Source organism: Chiloscyllium plagiosum, chromosome 7 (genome assembly GCF_004010195.1).
Source record: "Chiloscyllium plagiosum isolate BGI_BamShark_2017 chromosome 7, ASM401019v2, whole genome shotgun sequence".
NCBI classification, from domain to species: Eukaryota; Metazoa; Chordata; class Chondrichthyes; order Orectolobiformes; family Hemiscylliidae; genus Chiloscyllium; species Chiloscyllium plagiosum.
The window spans coordinates 75,295,279-75,316,505 of record NC_057716.1 but is presented as its reverse complement, the minus strand read 5'-3'; the positions used below and the strand labels follow the sequence as shown (position 1 = coordinate 75,316,505).

Here is a 21,227-nt window from a genome sequence, read left to right as displayed (position 1 = left end):
TCTAAGCTATTTGATTCATGTTGGGTGTCAGTGCTTTTTGAATTTCCAAAAACAGCTAGCTGATATCATTTTACAAGTTTAGTCTGATACTGTTGAGATTTTAAAACAATATGGCAGCAGGTTTCCTTTGACATTTATACAAAGGATGCTAAATATCAGCATATTTTGGCAAAGTGGCATCTTTTGTCGAATTTCATGGGGGATTTATCTCTGTGAGGCCTTGTGTTTTCTGATGATGTAATCTCAAATGTATGTCCTCCACACTCCTGTGGAGACCTCCATCATCTGATGCTCACCTGATTCTCCTACTCACTCTAACCAGAAGTACTTGCCACTACTGGGATACCTCAGGATCCCTCGTGCCAGTGTCATCTTTAAAAGGTTGTTTTACATCCAGTCAAGCACTGTCAGTCTGACACTGTCCTGCATAGGTTTTGACCTTTGCCCCAGACATAGCAGTTTGGCAGAAATTGGAGGAGATTGTCGATGGGGTGATCCAGATGATGGGCATTGTTTTTCCTATAAGACTAACAGAGAAGACCATGACATCAGACCCTAGCAACCTAGTTCAAGATGGCCACCTGGTTAGGGATGTCTCCAGCCATCTGGATGAAAACCAAGCAGTGTAGGAAAAAGGTCAACAACCTTCTCTGTTCTGCTAGAGAAAGTGTCACTATATTCTCTCTGCTACGTCATATTCACAGACAATTCCCACCAAGGTTCATGCTCCATTACTCTCACTGTTGCCTGCAACACTTTCCCTCACCCACTTCCATCCACCTAACTCACCAATGTCACTAACCCTGCGTGGCCTCTGAACTGCCGACACACTCACATTGCACATCTCTCCACCTTTCCCCCCTCCTGCACCCACACTAACAGCTGTGCTCACCTACTTTGTCTCACTGAATTCCTCCTTTTTAGTAATTCCAGGATAAGACAATTCATGATAGAAAGAGCCAAGACACATGGCGGGGTGTCTGACTTTCGGCTCCTCAACCGTATGAGGAGAAGAACCTGACCCTGACCATGACCTGCTTTAAATGGATGAATGATTGTACCCAAGCACTGGTCTGATATCAGAGGCAGTTCTTGACTTACTGCAGCAGGGCCTTCTGACTGAAAGGTGGGCCTTCTGACCACCTAAAACAATAAAGCAGATAACTAAAGTCAAGTGAAACATACCACATAGCTTTGAGGTAAGAGGGGGTAAGTTTAAAGGAGATATGAGAGGTAAGTTTTTTTAGACAGAAGATGTTAAGTACCTGAAATCGCTGCCAGGGGAGGTGGTGGAGACAGATACCACAGCAATGTTTAAGAGGCATCTTGACAAATGCATAAATAGGCAGAGAATAGAGAGATATGGACCACGTAGAGACAAAATGTTTTTAGTTTAGAAAGACATCATGTGTTGGCACAGTCTTGGTGGGCCAAAGCAGCTGTTTTTCTGCTCTACTGTTCTTTGTTCTTTTGTTAAAACATAGTCTAACTGCTCAAAAGAAAATACTTGGTTTCTTTTCTCTGTCTTTTTTTTTCAATTGAGCAGTAAGAAATTTAGAAGGAACAATTATACAATATGCCAAACCAAATTACTTCAGAACATTTGTTGTTTTTTTATGTATTAGTTTTACTATCCTGAAGATTTAAAACACAATTGCTTGCCTTTTTTTTAGCCTCACCAATAAATTTCCCATAAACTCAGAGATTTCTACTTTTTTGAAATAGCTTGCTTACACAAGGGCGAAGAAAATACTTTGAGGTAGTAACATTATGCAATTTTGCCTGTCTCAGGACTCATCCACTCCAATACACAACTTTGACTGTTCACCACATTTTATTCTTTGTTTCAGTGAGGTGATCCAAGCCTGCTGCAGATTCACTTACACAAGTGTCCCATTCATCTATCATTACTGTGCTTACTGACCCACATTATTTGACCTCAAGCAATGCCTTGATATAAAAAATTCTCATCCTTATCTCCAAATTCGTCGATGACCTGAATGCCCTCTGTCTCTGTAATCTCCTCCAGCTGTGCAACTCGCTGAAATATCTGTATTCATCTAATTCTAGGTCTGTAAGTCATCCCTGAATTTAACTCCTCCACCATTGACATGTCTTGTTTCAGTTAATAGTTTCACACAATAGTGCATTTGCTTGAAATTCCCTCTCTTCTGCAAATCTCTACCTCACTGTCCTTTAAGATACTTACTAGAACTTATTTCTTTGGTCAAGCTGTTATCCTGCCATTACCTTACATGGCTCAGTATCTATTTTGAAACAATCTTTTTTTCTAAATTTATTCAGGGAAACACAGACTTCACCGAGTGGGCCAGCATTTATTGACCATCTCGGATTGCCCTTGAGAAAGTGGTGATCTGCCTTCTCAAACAGTGGCAGGCCATTAGATGTAGACTCCTAGAGAGATAATGAAGATAGAACGTATTGGGGATACTCAGTAGTTCTGACAGCATCTGTGATGAAAGAAACAGAATTAACATTTTGAATCCAACATGACTCTTCTTTAGAAGCTAGGGCATTGACCCAGTGATCCGAAGGCATAGAGATGCATTTCCAAGTCAGGATGATGAATGGCTTAAAGGGAACTTGGGTGGTATTCCCATGTATCTGCTGCTTTTGCCCTTCAAGATAATGTAGTTTTGAAGGTGCTGTCTAAGCAACCTTAATCAAGTACACATTGCTGTTACTGAGAGCTTGTAGTGTAAGGAGTGAATGTTTATTGATGTGGTGCCAATCAAGCAGCTGCTTTGTACTGCATGTTGGCAAGCTTCAATGGCAGGAGTGTATTTACAGCTGCATTCAGCCAGATAAGTGGGGAGTATTCCATCACAATCCTGTCTTGTAGACAGTGGATGGAAGCTGTGCAGACAGGAGGTGACCTGCTCACTGTACAATTCCTGCATCTGAACTGAGCGGTAAAGAATAAAATATCATAGAGCACTTATAGTGATTGGAACCAGGTTGACCTCATTAACTTCAAGATTGTTGATCGGACTTGTTAACTTGAGCCAATCAGGGAAGTCCTGGCTAGGGTGTCCCTGGAGAAGGTGCATGTGGTGTCCATCAACACGAGTGGAGTGGAGTGGATAAGAGAGAGGAGTGGAGTGGATAAGAGAGAGGAGTGGAGTGGATAAGAGAGAGGAGTGGAGTGGAGTGGATAAGAGAGAGGAGTGGAGTCAGGGGAGAGGAGATCAGGGGAGAGGAGATCAGGGGAGAGGAGATCAGGGGAGAGGAGATCAGGGGAGAGGAGATCAGGGGAGAGGAGATCAGGGGAGAGGAGATCAGGGGAGAGGAGATCAGGGGAGAGGAGATCAGGGGAGAGGAGATCAGGGGAGAGGAGATCAGGGGAGAGGAGATCAGGGGAGAGGAGATCAGGGGAGAGGAGATCAGGGGAGAGGAGATCAGGGGAGAGGAGATCAGGGGAGAGGAGATCAGGGGAGAGGAGATCAGGGGAGAGGAGATCAGGGGAGAGGAGATCAGGGGAGAGGAGATCAGGGGAGAGGAGATCAGGGGAGAGGAGATCAGGGGAGAGGAGATCAGGGGAGAGGAGATCAGGGGAGAGGAGATCAGGGGAGAGGAGATCAGGGGAGAGGAGATCAGGGGAGAGGAGATCAGGGGAGAGGAGATCAGGGGAGAGGAGATCAGGGGAGAGGAGATCAGGGGAGAGGAGATCAGGGGAGAGGAGATCAGGGGAGAGGAGATCAGGGGAGAGGAGATCAGGGGAGAGGAGATCAGGGGAGAGGAGATCAGGGGAGAGGAGATCAGGGGAGAGGAGATCAGGGGAGAGGAGATCAGGGGAGAGGAGATCAGGGGAGAGGAGATCAGGGGAGAGGAGATCAGGGGAGAGGAGATCAGGGGAGAGGAGATCAGGGGAGAGGAGATCAGGGGAGAGGAGATCAGGGGAGAGGAGATCAGGGGAGAGGAGATCAGGGGAGAGGAGATCAGGGGAGAGGAGATCAGGGGAGAGGAGATCAGGGGAGAGGAGATCAGGGGAGAGGAGATCAGGGGAGAGGAGATCAGGGGAGAGGAGATCAGGGGAGAGGAGATCAGGGGAGAGGAGATCAGGGGAGAGGAGATCAGGGGAGAGGAGATCAGGGGAGAGGAGATCAGGGGAGAGGAGATCAGGGGAGAGGAGATCAGGGGAGAGGAGATCAGGGGAGAGGAGATCAGGGGAGAGGAGATCAGGGGAGAGGAGATCAGGGGAGAGGAGATCAGGGGAGAGGAGATCAGGGGAGAGGAGATCAGGGGAGAGGAGATCAGGGGAGAGGAGATCAGGGGAGAGGAGATCAGGGGAGAGGAGATCAGGGGAGAGGAGATCAGGGGAGAGGAGATCAGGGGAGAGGAGATCAGGGGAGAGGAGATCAGGGGAGAGGAGATCAGGGGAGAGGAGATCAGGGGAGAGGAGATCAGGGGAGAGGAGATCAGGGGAGAGGAGATCAGGGGAGAGGAGATCAGGGGAGAGGAGATCAGGGGAGAGGAGATCAGGGGAGAGGAGATCAGGGGAGAGGAGATCAGGGGAGAGGAGATCAGGGGAGAGGAGATCAGGGGAGAGGAGATCAGGGGAGAGGAGATCAGGGGAGAGGAGATCAGGGGAGAGGAGATCAGGGGAGAGGAGATCAGGGGAGAGGAGAGGAGAGGAGAGGAGATCAGGGGAGATCAGGTGTTTCCTTTCTTCCTGGTGGTGGAAACTGAATAAAGATTTGTATGCCTGTTGTCTTTCACTGTGTCCTACACTGAACCATACACAACATGGATGCTGGGGAAAACATAAGCACTACTACAGTTAGGCAGTAGTGTGGAAGAAAATTTAAAAATATACATAACCAGGAGACTAGCATCTCCTCAGTTCAGGTGACTGACTCCAAGCTGCCTGGTCACAGCAACTGTACTGTGCACAAGCAAATACAGGGTGACTTGGTGACAGGATCCTACCCTCTGTGCATTTATTTCAGCATTATAAGCAGGAGCAGAGAAAAATATTAGCACTTTAATACACCTCTGCAGCAATTATGTCAAGGGCAATAAGGCTCATAAAAGGCCTTCCCATCCATCAACATGTGAGGCCCTTAAATAGTGAATTGACGTTAATGTGTTCTAAATGGCCATCATCTCTCAGGAGATGCAAGGGCCTCAGCTTTAGTCCTTAATCGCAAGAAAAAAAATCCTGCTGGTCATTTGATGGGCTTGACAAACATATAATAGTAGCAGCCCTTCCCCAGTGGAGTTAAACTGGGACTATGACCATTCTGCCTCACTCTGGGTTAATTGCAAATTTACAATTTATCTTTTTGGGGACAAATGGGGAAATAAAGGTTATTGCATCAAGCATGAAAATCTGAAGGTCTTTTAAGAAGTAACATTTTCATGACAACACTTAGGTTTGATTTTAGTTTTGAAAACCTCTTCCAGTTTCATGGCCACTCACAAGAGTGAGGTGGGCACTCCAGAGAACAGATTACTGAAGTGTTGACTTTAGTGTTCAGTACTAAAACCAAGCTCTTCTGAGGGTCCTTAAAAATTATTGCTATGTATTTGTTATGTATTTCAAAACACAAATATACCAAGCATTCGATGTGTCCATCCACTCTAGAAGATTTATCAATAAAGATATTTTTCTGTATTGCTAGCTTCAGGCTAAAAGAGAAAATCAAGCAGTAAGGTCACAGCTGACAAACAGCCTGTACTAAAATGTTGAAGAAGTAAATCAAGACCAGCCTAGAATCTAAAGTGTGCTTTTATTGAACATTCTAAAAACCTCACACAATGTATTCCTGAATTATTCATATCATATCCATAGGTGGTCATACTGTTGGAGAATTAGGACTAAACATAACAACAGGAAAGCAGTGACAGAGGGAAGACATTTACTGAAATCAGAAACAAACTTGAATTAACTCTTGAGTTTCAAAGATAAATGTCAATATAGTGTATTCAATTCGAACTAAGCAATTGTTTGATGCCCACTACATGGTTTGGTTGAGTCATGAAGACTATTGGAACAATAACTTGAATGGAATATCACACTCTCAGTGAAATTTATTACTTCCACAAATGCAGATAAGGGCAGCTGTTAAAGAAAAGAGGTCTATCAGAAATGTTTTCAATGTCCTTGTGCTATAGTGTAGTTATAGATTCAGAATCTACAAAATCTGGCTTCACAACATCCAGAGCTTTGATGCTACAGGTACTTTTCAGGTCTAAGCTCAGTATCCAAAGTTGGCATCATTTTGCTGCAGTTGGTAGCATGGTTATTAACAGTAGATAGAGAGTACTAACATTCAGTGTGTAATGTTGATTTGGCACCAAAGCTACAATTTTCAACCTCAACATTTCATTTAATGCACTCTCTTAAATGCGTACAGCAGCAGGAAGGACCCTTGACAAGAACATTTTAAAGGCAACATCAATACTTTCAGGATAGATGCTGATTGTTTTTTAAACTTGGTTCAGAGTGGGTTTGGAGAGGCGCCATGAGCTTTCGACTCCTCCTTAAAGTTGCTGAAGTCAACAGGAATCATGTTGTTTCTGGAGATGGTGTTGTAGTCATCAGGGATTTGGGACCTTGGGCAAGAAAGCAAGAGACAGGAAAGGCACCACTGAGGAGGAAAAGCCCACAGAGGGGGAAGAGAAGTCAGCAAAAAATCTTACCCAAATGGGTCTTTCTGGAGCAGTGTGCACATCAGTTCCATTTTACAAAGGATGCAGACACAGAAATCTGCCAGCTTTTGCTGCTATAACATAGCCTGAGCACAGAATGAGAAAGCTGCTATTGACTGTGTAGGCAACCACAGCCACCAACCTCTCAGTGTCAGACTGCTTCCAGGATAGAGCAGGCTACATCTCCAACATTTCCCAGTTTGGCAGTCGTTACTGTGTAAAGGAGGTAACAGTCACACTGTATGAGGGTAATTGTACTGGAGAGAGAGCAGAGGAGATTTACCAGGATGTTACCTGAGCTGGAGAGTTTTTGTTATGAAGACAGACTGAACAGGCTGGGGTTATTTTTCTCTGAGTAGAGGAGACTGAAAGGGCAAATAATTGAGATTTATAAAATTATGAGGGGGGTTGACCAGTTGGACAGGAAAAAACTTTTCCCCTTGATGAACATATCAATGATCCAGACTGTGGAGGGAAACTGGACCTCACTACCTGTAAGGGCAGTACAGGCAGAAACCCTCATAACATTTAAGAAGTATTCAGATGTGCACTTGTAATGCCAAGACATAAAAAGCTATGTACAAAGTTCTGGAAACTGGGATTAGAATAATTGGGTGACTGTTCTTTTTCATTGGCAAAGACTCAATGGTCCAATGGGCCTTTCTGTATGCTGTAGATCTTTATGTCTCTGGGGGGGAAGTCTACATCACCACAGAGACTGGGCTGGCATAGAATCAGACACTATCACTATGTCCTACCATCTCCACTGCTATTGTACCAGTGATGAGAAGCATTGGGTCACTTCTCCCAACGGTACAGCATTGAGTAAGGTAACTAATTAATGGAGAACTGAAGTCTGCCTTACTAATAGTGTAACCCTTTCCCGCATGTTCCCTTCTGACACTGCAGAACATAATCCCTCATTTCACTAACCAGGGCTTAACAAGTTTGTTCTAGAGAAACTCCAGTTATATAGCTTCCTATTGTTGGACATTTGCTGTAGTTACAGCAATGGCTATTGTTCCCAGTGGCACCACCTGGTTAGGAGAACTATCAACCATTTGATGGGCTGGCACCTCTTGGGATGGGATTTTCTGCCACGTGGAAGTGCAAGCCTTGTCCCAACCCAATCAATGCTATAGAGGCCAGAAAGACACGGCAGGGCGACTCAAGCTAATGAAATTGAATTCACCATTAATCTTTTGCGTGTGAGGTGTTGCAAAGTAACTACCTCCAGGTAAAATACTGGCCTTTTTAGAAGGATAGGGGATAAATTGTCTTCCTTCTAGCTATTACACATGGGCGGCACGGTGGCACAGACATTTGCAGGAGGGGGGCCTTGCCCATGTTGCCAGTTGCCAGATGCCATCATGGCATACCATGGCTCCATAAGCACCTTGTCTAAATGTTGGTGTGTGTCACATCTTACAACCTATTAATATTAAGTTAAAAATCACACAACACCAGGTTATAGTCCAACAAGTTTAATTTATAGCAAACGTTTGCAGTGTGATGTAACTGAAATTATACATTGAAGAATTGGTCAACACACAGACAATCAATTCTTCAATGTATAATTTCAGTTACATCACACTGCAAATTTTTGCTATAAATTCTGTGTTACGATCGAGCCCTCCACAATCACCTGATGAAGGAGCGGCGCTCCGAAAGCTAGTGTGCTTCCAATTAATCCTGTTGGACCAAAACCTGGTGTTGTGTGATTTTTAACTTTGTACACCCCAGTCCAACACCGGCATCTCCAAATCATGAAATCTATTAATATGTAGCTACTGTATGACAATGCTCAGTACAACATGTTGATAACACTCAATATCCTGGCAACAGGCATGGAAGCCTTTGTTCTGCATATTCCCTCAATTTTTAAGCCATTATGTCAAGCTAGAGGCTGCCCACTGGGTGATAAGGACTGTCCGCTGACTTTGGCTCGTGACCTCTGTGCATGATCCAACGATGTGTGACCAGCAGGCAGGCATGCTGAAAGCCATGCTGCCATACAGAATCTTATCCATTTCTCTCCTGGCCAGAACCTCTGTCTGAATTATAATGATCAACTCTACCTCTTCCAGTAGGGTAAAGTGCCTGACTTTTCTCCAGTTAGATATTGCAGGTTGTTATTATGCGCCACCAATATTTAATGTGTGTCAGTGAGTATAGTTGATGATGTACTTGGCATAGTTTGGTTGTTGGCATAGTGCTCAAGTTTTGAGGTAGTGTGACAATTATAACAGTGATAACAATCTCAGGAAGAGACCAAACTTAGAGTACTTAGTATGCATTGTAGATATTATCGGATGTTATTCACCAAGTGAAACAGGAATAATAAATGGAGTAATGTATGGAACTAATGGTCCATTTGAAAGAATAAGGCATTTGAAGATGTATTCACTGACCTTGACCAGAAATGTAGAGTCATTCAATTTCTTCCTGCTTTTCATGCAAATCCTCAGGGCTCAGCTGCTCAGTGATAGCTACTTGCTTTCACTCTATGGTGCCTGCATGGCAGATAAACAGCCTCCTGTCCATTTCTTGCATCAAAGCCTCCAGTTCTGTGCCAGAGAAACGTAAAACCCTCTGCCTGTTTTCATATTCACTCTTCTTCCAGCTCAGAATGTCTTGTGTAACCACTTCTTCCAGACAGAATATAATTTCACGAGAAAAGGAATACTCTGACTTTAAAGTTGACAGTCCAACTTTATTTGGTCCAAGTGTGTCATGAATGTTGGTCCACTGCTAAGTCATGTGTTCATTCAACAACAGAATTAACACTAGGCTGCATGCTAATATTCTTTAAATTAGCATGCTGTCAGTATTTGATGCTATAGCTATGAGTTAATCATTCTTTGAGATTGCTTTGCCCCCACTTGGGGCCTTATGCAAATTTATGCCTTGATGTTGGAAGTTGAACAATTTACCATGGATTTCCAGGTTGGTTGAGATTCAATAGCTCTGATTCCTTTTGACCCCAAACTGTTTTTTAATAGAGCTTGTCCAGCCAAAAATGGTGGTGGATGTAAATTAAGTGGCTGTCTAGAGAGAGGCTGATGGAATATAACACTAAGTGTCAAGGAAATTTCCAAAAGTTTGGACTATCATATTTTGCATCTCCAAAGATGAGGGGTTGATGATCCCTTGCTCAACAAGTTATCACCCTGTAGATCATGTCCCAAACTGCAGACACATTTTGTGTTTCTCCCTTTGAAAGAATACACAAGGACAGGAACTAAAATGCCAGTTTAATTTCTACTGGAGTATATCATTGGCAATGAACTCATTCAGGTGTACCAGTGTAGGTCTGAGAGTTAGCGTGCTGTCACAGTATTGTCTCTAGTTATCAATGTTGCAGGTAAATCCCTTTCTCAATTCGAGTGCTACAAATCAGTAAAAAGACAATAGGACAACTAAAGGATTCTCTTTCACCATTAATGCTACAATTCCAAGTTAAAACTGTCCACAATACTTTGGGGTTCTGACCCATGTCGAGAGTGTAGTGCTGGAAAAGTACAGTAGGTCAGGCAGCTTCCGAGGAGCAGGTGAATCGACATTTCAGGCAAAGCCCTTCATCATCTGATCCATGGTCATAACAGTGCAATTCTTTACACATGGAGCTATTTATTCTAATTCCACTTCCTGTCTTTCTTCTGTATTCTTACGTACGTTTTCCTTTCAAATAACTGTCCAATTCCATTGTAAATATTAAAACCTCTGCAACTAAAGTTGTTTGTATAAAGCATTTCATGACCTGTGTGTGAAAAAAAATGTAAATTTCCCCTTTATTCTTCTAATAATAATTTGAGTCTTAACTCCAGTGTTACTAATTCACCAACCATAAACAATCTCTCCCTATTTATTTTCACCACTCAACATGATTTTATTCAGCTCCGTTTTAAACTTACCTAGTCTCGTGAGGAAAGATCCATTTTCTCAAGCTTTTCTTCATTACCATCTCTTTAATCATTCACAATTAATTCAAACTAATTAAATTTAAAATATATTCACCTCTATCTTTTGTTTAAAAAACAACTTTCAAATTGCCACTTGATGGCTATGCTCTAAGAGGAGGTTTCTATTCAACACCTTCAAAGTTAGATTGCAGTCAAGGGATTATCAATGATTGATCTTCAGCTGTCCATATTTACATGAAAAATGAAACATGTTGAAGTTGAAATTCCAGCTGACAAATATTATAGAGATGCACAACTATTAAAAGCAAAAAAAAGAGAATGCTTATCTCACAGTTTATTTTTTTAAATTTTGAGTCTTATACTTATGCATATCTATCTATTTATCTATCTATCCATATATATATATACACACACTTATTAATTCCTTTTTTTTTGTTCTAATCATTTGAACAGTAGGAGCCAGCAATTTATGAAACCTAACATTTAGGGAATCGGAGGTTCCAATATTTACTATGAGACTATTTTGAAACCTCCTCAGAACAAGAGCAGAGCTCAGCTCACTGCAAGGTTTTCTACAAGTCACACATAAGAGCTCAAGGCTGATTGAAGACAAAGTCAAAGGACACAGGCAGTTCAAGGGAAAGTATAAGTCTGTAACAGACTGGGCAGACAGAAGCAAGTTCCATGTCAAGGTGTGCTGCTACTGAACTGCAAAGAAGGCAACTGAACTTCACTGTGTGTTTGGAGCTCAGGAAGATGTCACAAGAGCTGTTGAATACTTCTGCGTTGTTAGGATGCAGGAAGCAGTTCTCTAAGCCAGTGAGCAAGATTAGGGCTGAGGGAAAATGCCCATAACAACAATAGCTTGGTGAAGCTAGCTGCCAATAAATAAAACAACTCGAGATGTATCTGTATTTTGATGTTTCCAGGGAAGCGTAGTCCCAGGAGAGGAGGGTGAAGTACCAGATCATGAGTAGCTGTTGAGGCAGGTCAGGATCGAGCAGTGTTTGAGGGCGTTCCAAACAGAATATGTTGGAATGCCTTGTAAGGTTTAATGAGATTTGGTGATCCATAGTGTCACTAACATCTGGAGAACTGCTGAGGAATCCATGGGTGCTGTATTAACTGCACTTGCTAATTGTTGTGCTCTGTGGAATCAGTGTGTCTTTTACCCATATTTACTTCCTGTTAATTCTAATTGGAAGTTAAAATACAAGTTGTATACATATTGTAAATTGCATTGCTGTTATAGCTTTGTAGAGTGAAGCTTATTAATTTATTTTGTTCAGGCCTAAGGGAGTTCTCTGAGGATGTATGTTGAATCTCATAGAGATTGCTGCTTAAATTTGGAGGTATAGTCTGAGGTCACAACAAAATAAACACATTTATTTTCTGTCACTTTTTAGCCCTCATGCTTCCTGCACCTAATAATTCATCACAATCAGTACCGCACAAAAACTGCAGACCTGCACTTGTAAGCAAATACATAAGGAAAAGCCTGCAGGTGGAATTTATCAAAAACCTTTTCTTAACAAGTGTTATCTGTCTCTAATGAGTGTTTGAGAAATATGTTATTATCACCACTTGAAGGAGCAGCATTCTGAAAGCTAGTGCTTCCAAATAAACCTGTTGGACAATAACCTGGTGTTGTGAGATTTTTAACTTTGCCCACTCCAGTACAACATCGGTTCCTCCAATCACGATCTTTCTGAGATTCACCTTTTTCACATTAACAAACAGCCTGTGGAGGCATGGCAAGAGGAAAGGAACAAAGAATTCCAGGATTTTCACACTTTTTATTACCTCGGGATGTCCCAAAGCATTTCACAAATAATGAATTATTCTTGAATAATTCCATAGTTGCCATAGTTTTTGTAGGTAAAACATTATGATCAATTTACACACTTCAAACCCACAATAAGATGAACAACCAGTTTCATCTATTTTGTTCCTGGTGTTGATTGCAAGATGAGTGTTGACCAGGCCACTAATTATTCAAATATCAGATGTTTGCTAATAATTCAAATTCTTATTTGTGATAAAATTAGTAGGAATGTGTAGGTATCTTGACTCATCGCTAACAGCTTTAATGGAATTTTTCAAGGAAAGTCACATTTGACAGATGTAGTAGAGTTTTGAAGAAATGACCAATTGAAAAGAATAAAGGGAATACCGATGAATTTTAGAATGCTTTCAATACGCTGACATAGCCTTGTGAATTTTCAAATGATGCTTCCATTGAACTTATTCCTCAAACAGCAGAAATAGTCATCGCCTGTGAACTCTATCAAAACTGTCTGTTATTTTAAATTTTTTTACGAAATGACCTTTTATCGCTCTCTGCACTGCTGGAAATATTCACATTATTTTAAGTGTTTGGGTAAAATATTTCTCATCCAGAATATTATCCAGATAAATCCACACGATATGTCAGGTGCATTTGAATCCCTAGATCTCTGGCAATCACGTGTCCAACAACAATAATTTTTCCAAGTTGTGTTACCACATAGTTTTTCCACATTCCATTACATCTGTCCTCCATCTGCTCATTCCACTAACCCATATTCTCGTCACCAGTTGCAAAACCCTCTTCAGAGATGCACAGTTGTTGTTTGGCAGTACAGAATTAAACACTGCTAAAGAGAATCACAAAGTCAATGCTTTCATTTGGACTGAAATGGAAGAAACCCAACTTAAAGAGTAGAAGCAACTTTTTAAGGTGGTTTTCTTTCATTTAAATCCCACACAAGGCACTTGAAAAACAATGGCTATATGTCTCTTTTGAGAAATGTTTAAGTCCTTACTTTCTATTGACAAATTTCAGTATCAGGATATTCACATTCAAATTTAAGTTAAGTTATCTAAATACATGAAGAATAGAAATAGATACAGCAATTATCCTTGGACTACATCCTCTCTGCCAGACTTCCAACCTGTCTCCAATCTGCATACTACCCAGTCGTATTAACTCTGTTTCTTGTCAATCAATTTGTTATCAACAATGCTACATTTCCTCTAATATCATGTTCTTCAATATTCTAATAACCCCCCTTGCAGTCTATTATATTGAATGTGTTCTGAATCAAAACAAGAGACATCAATTCAAAATTGTCACTCAGATAGTGAGGCGTCCAAAGCTGTTATAATAGTACATTGGTTAATATGGCATTGCAGCATGACAGTACTTGCTATACATTTCAAAATCTCAACCAACTAAACCAATATCAGTTGTTCCCATGTTATAATGTGATTATATGTTAACCCATGCTTTGAAAAAATCTTTGGAGATTTCCAAAGTCAATTCATACATCATGATCTAGGGCAATGTTTGGGAACTTGGCCTTATTTCAAAGTCAGCATTTATTGCCCATCCCAAGAGTGCCTTCAAACGTTGGTAGTGGTGAAACTTATTCTTGAACTACTTCATTACGTGATGTGAAGTTGGTCTATAGTGCTTTTCAGGAGGGCATTCCCAGACTTTGACACAGCAACAGTGAAGGAATTGTGAGATCATGCTCAAGACACAATGGTGTGTAACTCTGAGAACACAGTGCTTCTATAAACCTTTGCCCTTGTCCTACAGGATGTAGAGATTATGTGTTTTCCAAGAGCTACCTGAGTTAAGACAAATTGCTGCAATTCATTTTCTATACAGCATGCACCACAAGTAATTACAGAAGAGTTGGATTGTATGCAGTGACAACCAAACAGAATACTGTGTCCTGGATTATGTTGACTTTCTTTGGTGTTGTTGCAACTGTCCTTATTAAGGCAAAGGATAAGTATTTCATTTCAGTCCTTGTTTTTCCTTGTATTTGGGGTTTTTGGAGAGTCAAGAGGTGAGCCATTCAGCATGAATAATGAACCTCTGACCTGCTCTTGTAACCACTGCTAACTGCTGTGGTAACGTGTCCCTTCAAAGATGTGTGAGCAAAACAGCCCCAAGGTCTCTCTTTATTGCACCTTGCTTAAAATTGGAGAAATTAGCTGACATTTCTAAATTTTGCTATAAAATGAAGCACTTCACCCTTAAGTGCATCAAATTTCATTACCTCTGCATTAAGACATTCTATTAACATACCTCTGTATTCTTGAAATCTACTCTACTACTTTCTTCCTCACCTTTAATGATACTTCCAAGTTTTGTGTCATCTGCAAATTGTGCCTGATATCTCCTAGTTCAAGGTCAATAATATGTATCAAAGACATCAGTGACTTTTGTTCTGTATCCTGGGCAACATCACAGCATATTGTCAGTCATTCATCTATTTTCTGTCCCTGAGCTGAATTTGTATCCATGTTAGTGTTGTCCCTTATATCCTCTGGGCTTCAATTTTGCTAATAAACCTCTTATGTGATTCTTAATAAATATATTTTGAGAATCTCTGTAGATGAAACCAACTTCACTGTTCTCAACTAGCATCTTTGTTAATTCAGCCAAAAAAGCAATCAAGCTAATCAAACACCATTTCCCCCTAAATAAATCAGTGCTGGCTGTCCCCTATATGTCCCTATTTGTCCATATGGCTACTAATTTTCTTCCAGTTTATAGTTCCTGATAGCTTGTTTACCACTACAGCCATAATTACTAGGTTTATTTCTTTTCCCCTTTCTTAAACAAGTGTGTAAACAATTGCAATTGTCATGCTGGACTCTGATATCATTAATAATTGAGATGTTTATGGGTCCCATTATTGTGTAAATGTCACCAATCATGACTGGATGTGACAGGCTTGCAGAGCTGTCACTAGATACTTTGAAGTGATTGCTTATTTCTGTGTATGTTATACTACCTCCACTGTTTGGGCAGGAAATGGCCTGTGCTGTAGCTTCACTAGGTAATTCTGGCATTTGATACATATGGTGATAATAACTACTTTCTGTGATGGTCTCAATTGTGTGAATGATTTCAATGCAATTAAAAAGCAGGAGAGACATAACAGGGACTGCCAATTTGTTGCTGCCAATTTTGTACAAAGTCAAAATCATTCCAAGTATCTTTTCATGTACAGACATGAACAAATACGCTTCATTTAAAAATAAATTATTTACTTATGTAAAATTTGGGCATTACTAATCAAGAAATTAATATTGATATTCAGGTCACCGCATATTATGTTTTCAGTGTGGTCTCCATTCTAACAATAGCTGCATAGCTGTAGAGAAAGCGATAGAAAAACATCATAAGATGTAAATAAAGTGTTCAATTAGCATTAATCTGACCCTCTAAAAATAATATTGATTACTGATGTACTATACAGACATATTTTTCTTTCCCTCTACAGTCCCTATGATGCACCTAAAGGTTTCTGAATTTGTAAAACATTCAGTGCTGAATTATTCAGATATGCAAAATTCAAATGCCACATTGAATATTAAATGCAAACTGTTATATACGTGCTCTGCATCTGGAATAAATTTCCAGATAAATTCCATATTTAAACTAATAATATGGCAATGAACAATTAAGCATGTTTGACATCATTCAATACAATTATAGAATGCTTATTATGGGAAAATATCGAATATTACTTGTTTTCCCTTTTATACTCTTATATCAAACATTTAGAAACATGTGTTTATGTGTTGGACTTGTTATGTAGCTTTATCCACAATTCAGCCGCAAAATAAAAGTTAAAAATACCTAGACTAATCATCATGACAATTAACAGACATGTTTTCTAAATTAATTTTATTACATATAAGCAATTAATCAATTAGAAAACTCTTTCTTATTTTTTCTCAGATATTAGCCTTAGTAACTGCTTGTACTGATGTTGTACATGGAAGATAGACTAACACCTGCCTTGTGATGGTCAGGAGGATCCACATACCTTCAAATCCGCAAGTGTGGGAACATTCAGACCAAGGTGACCACTCTGACAGCTGGCAATTTACAGGGCATTCCACAAAGCAAGGCATAGATAAATGCCAAGGAGATTCCAGTGCCATCTTGAAAAATTGAAACAGAAGTGCAGCAGTAAACCAGCCAGTCAATAGTGCCATTCAGATACAATTTACAACAAACATTTACACATATCCAGCAGCTTTGTCACAGTAAAATCTCCCAATACATTTCACAGGAGTATTCTCAAATAAAACCTGGCACTGAGCCACAAAAGGAGATTGAAGGACAAGTAATCAAAAGCTTAGCCAAAAAAATAGGTTTTTAATAACATCCGAAAGAGAAGTGGAAAGCCGAATGTGGATTTTGAAATCTACCAGTGTAAAGAACTTAGTGATTTTTTGATTTACATTCTGTTGCAAGGTGTGTATGAAGTACATAGTGTAAGGTGAAGAGCTGAATAGATATTTTGAAAACCTGCTACTATGGAAATAAAGTGAGTGCAATTAATGGCAGCGTCTGCATCATCTGAAAGCAGCTGTCACAAGTTCTTAAACATTTCTTTGAATGCCAAGGAATCTGAGGGCTGTGGTAATCAGATGGAATCCTGACAATGCTACTTTCAAGCAATCCTGTCCACTTGCTAAATCACCTTTTTTTTGTTTTATTTTGTTGCATTACAAATTGATTAGAAGTATAAATGGGTTTGCGTTTTGTTAATAGCCTTGGTCAAAGCAGTTTCTCATTGATGATGAAAATTGAGTGTTATCACAATCCGTTAATGACTGGATCAGTGAAGCAGCTATGCAGTAATATAGAGATTAAACTATTTACACTACCTGGGTTCAATATAAATGTTAAACAAGGAGATGCAAACACTATTGTTTCATCTTTAAAAAATTAATCTCCAATATAGACCAGCCTGTATATTTTGCTGATGTATGATTTACTGATTAATTGCTGACTTTGTGAAGGTATGTCAAGCTTAATGTATTGGGAATCTGTAACTCACCAGTGATTTGCATGGTCTTACATCAGGGTAGCTCAAAAACAATGTGCTTAGACACATTGCCACAATAAATTGGGTCAATAAAACTATAAATCACTACTGGAAATATAAAATTGTAAAATGTCATTGTTTAGAATTGGGAAATAAGTAAAAGTTATTCAGAGGCACAAACTTCAAAATAGTTTTGACCTTTAAAGACCAAAGTGCATATATCCATTTGCCGAGTATAAAAACATTTTTCTTGACCTTTACTTGCTAATAATGTAGTCAAAGTGTGAAATCGGCAGTCTGCTTAAATTTTAAAGAAACTCATGTCACTTTTGCATGACATGACTGTAGAGGTAACATGTTCCCAGTGAACAGCTAGATTCAATAGAGTCTGGGTCAAAGGTAGAAAGGATTGAGTTGTATGCCTAACTTCAGCTCATGCTCGAGATGACGGTGGATCTTCACTGGCAGCTTTAATTATAAAATCATTACTGCAATCTCCCAAGCCCCAAACTTCAACTTATTTTAGAAAATAGGTTGGGACATAATTCTCTTGCAAGAAAAATCTTCTTTCAAATAACTATTATATGCTTGTTGAGAGGGGAAAGATCTAAAAGGGGCCTAAGGGACAACTTTTCACACAGAGGGTGGTGTGTGCATGGAATGAGCTGCCAGAGGAGATGGTGGAAGCTGGTAAAGTTACAACATTTAAAAGGCATCTGGATGGATATATGAATAGAAAAGGTTTAGATGAATAGGGTCAAATGCTGGCAAATGGGATTAGATTGCTTTTGGGTACCTGGTCGGCATGAACGAGTTGGACTGAAGGGTCTATTTCCATGTTCTACATCTCTATAACTCAGTTTCATATCCAGATGAGATACAATACAATCGAACACAGTAAAACCACAATTTCTCTGTTCCAGTGGTAAAAAGTGAGATGCAATGGCTAATTTCAAACTTGTAGCATTAAGGATATTTGCACAATGCAGGGATAGCTTAATATAGTCAAGGTAATCATGCTGTGCTTTTGAGTCCTTTAAGCTTCCCACCAGAGAGAAGTTAACCAACCAACTGAATGCATAACAATTTCTGCTGCTACCTGCAGCAAAGCAAGTAACAAAGCAAGAATAATAAAGCAGAATGATTCAGAAAATGGTCGAACTGTTTCAATTTATAATATATCAGAAACACATGGAAGATTAAATGTATCAGATCTGAATTTTAGGAACATAGAAGATAGGAACAGGAATAGGCCATGTGAGTCTACTCCACATTCATTAATGATCATGGCTGATCATTGATCTCAATACCCTAATCCCATCCTTCCCCATATTACTTGATCCTTTTAGAGTCTATCACCAGCAGGATTGCATTAGGGCACTGTAGAATGCTACAGGTGGACTTCCTGTTGACTTCCTGCCAGTCCCTGACTTGCCTGTAATATTAAGGAGAAAGCAGGGAAGATTTAGGCCTGCCCACATTCACCTCAACAGAGGCCCTTGAGGTGTTAAAGACCAATTTGAACATGGTCTCAATTTTAAGGCTCGCAGCAGGTGTTCAAGAAGAATGGGAAAGCCTAGCAGTTTTCTCAGGCCTTGAACAGGAAGTGGTGAGACAGGGCCTTTCCTGAAGAGCCTCTTCCCAGATCAGGCACACTGCCCCCTCTCTGAAACACACTCAGGTGCTCTTTCCCATCTCATCCCCAAACTCTCCAGCAAGACTTCTTCACCGCATCTCCTTCTCATAGGTGAAACCTTTTCAGACCTCCAGATACTCTCCATCCCCTTCTACTACCCAGTACCATCTCTCATCACAATGTGGCTCCTGATATTTAAATAATCCTGGACTTTGGATTTTCAAACCTGGGTGACGGGTGGAAGCTCAACCTCCAGCCAATTAACAAAGCAATGGGACTGCTGGGATCAGCAGGGATGCATTTCAAATCAACTCCTTGGCTAGTGGGTTGGGAAACTCTGCCGTCCAAAATATCCTGTCCCTTACGTGGAACTTAAAACAACAAGTGACATTAAAGGGTCAATTTCCCAACTTGGGACAATATAGAGACTACTTAGCTTTTGAATTCAATCATAAACAACAAACATAGGTCAGAAAGGAAAAAAAAGACTGCATCAATCTAGTACCTTGCATGACCACATGATGTCCCAAAGCATGTTATACCAAAGAAAAACTATTGAAATATAGTCACTGTTGGAGTGTAGAAAAAGCAATTTAAGCATTGCACCGCTCTTACAAATGGTGTGATACTGATCAGATCACTTATTTTTAGAATGTTAAGTTGTGAATAACACTGGTCAGGACACCTGAGTTAGTATCTCTGTTTTTCAAAATAGCACTATGAGAACTTTTACAATGGAAGGGGAGTCTTAGTTCCTCATTTCTTCTGGAAGAAGTCTTGAGCCCATAGCTTTCTGACTCTGAGGTAAGTGTGCTACCAACTGAACCAAGGCTGATACTGAAAGAAGTTTGTTATTTTTCTCTACTCATCATGAGTGCAAAAAAAATCCCTCCAAGATAAATAAGTCGGCATCTAAGAATCAAGCATCAAGAGTTACTGGAGCACTGTATCATCATGGACATAACAATATAAGAAAGCTGAAGATAGAGTGCAAAGCAATGAAGGCCAGAACTGATTTTCCTTAAATGAATTGCAGTGAAATCAGGCAGTTCCTTTTTTCACAAGTGTGCATCTGAATCAATACAACTTGGCAATATTCACCAGGCTCAGGCAATCCGCTGTTTCCAACACACAGCATATCTTTCTGACTATGCTGTGAAACATAAAAACAGGGAGCAAAACTGAGGTGAGAGGTTTCACTGACATACCTTTCCAAATACGATTTCACCGCTCGTAATGTTGACAAGATGTTATGTTCGAAAACATTAGAAAAAATATTGAACTATTAAGTCTCATCATGCAATATATACTACAACAGTTTCTTGTTAACAACTTTTACTGTTTTACACTTAAGTGACTGGAGGTGAATCTTTGAAGAGGAATGTGTATGAATAAGGTCACACGCAGCGATCTAATGCAGGTGTTATACAATTAACAGTCCATTTCAACCTCCAAACCAACCAGGTTCAGTCATGAAACCACCCTACATATTGAGATCTCACCTTTTCACAGTACTTGCTATCAACTGATTTTCCATCACTTCGAACACAATTAAGCAAGCGAATCTTTAGCCCTTGTCCACAAACCGCATTATCACTCAGCTGGCAAGAGCTCCAATCTGACAATACAAAAAAAAGACACATCCAGAAAAAGTCACTGCATTGACTGAAGTCTCTGGCAGTACCTGTTACAATTAACATTGTAGTAAATATCATTAATTCAAACACAATAATTTACTTTTATTTGCTGACAGGTCTACAGGGAAACAAACATTATGACCCTATCAAAAAAATATTGTCTTCACACCAGTCACATTTATACATACATGCACAATGTTTCAATATTTCAAAAGGCTCTGCTGGTGTCTAATGGGCATCATTCATTTTTGCATAAAACCACTGGTAACTTTAGAATCTAGCACAATGACATGAGGGTCAATGATGATGTGGTGATATTTAACTCTACATGACTATTTATTTCCTTTCAGGAAAGAATATTGATGGCTGTGAAGGTTATATGCTTAGAAAATTAATTTCGTAAAGGACTTGATAGCAGAGGTGTTTTATACCTGCAAGGAATGGGATAAGTGTCGTTAAATTGTATTTCCTGAACTTTACAATTTGTCATGACTGAAATCAATAGCACTCA

General features: G+C 40.1%; 1 protein-coding gene across 1 annotated transcript in view; it reads right to left on the bottom strand.

Annotated features, from left to right (window-relative positions):
* Nucleotides 1-21,227, bottom strand: part of thsd7ba (thrombospondin, type I, domain containing 7Ba) — a 901,507-nt gene that overhangs the window by 144,424 nt on the left and 735,856 nt on the right. The window contains exons 21-22 of the mRNA XM_043694069.1: nt 20,582-20,697; nt 16,433-16,550 (exon numbers count right to left, since the gene is read on the bottom strand). Coding sequence (XP_043550004.1) covers nt 16,433-16,550; nt 20,582-20,697 — 234 coding nt within the window. The remainder of the gene's footprint in view (nt 1-16,432; nt 16,551-20,581; nt 20,698-21,227) is intronic.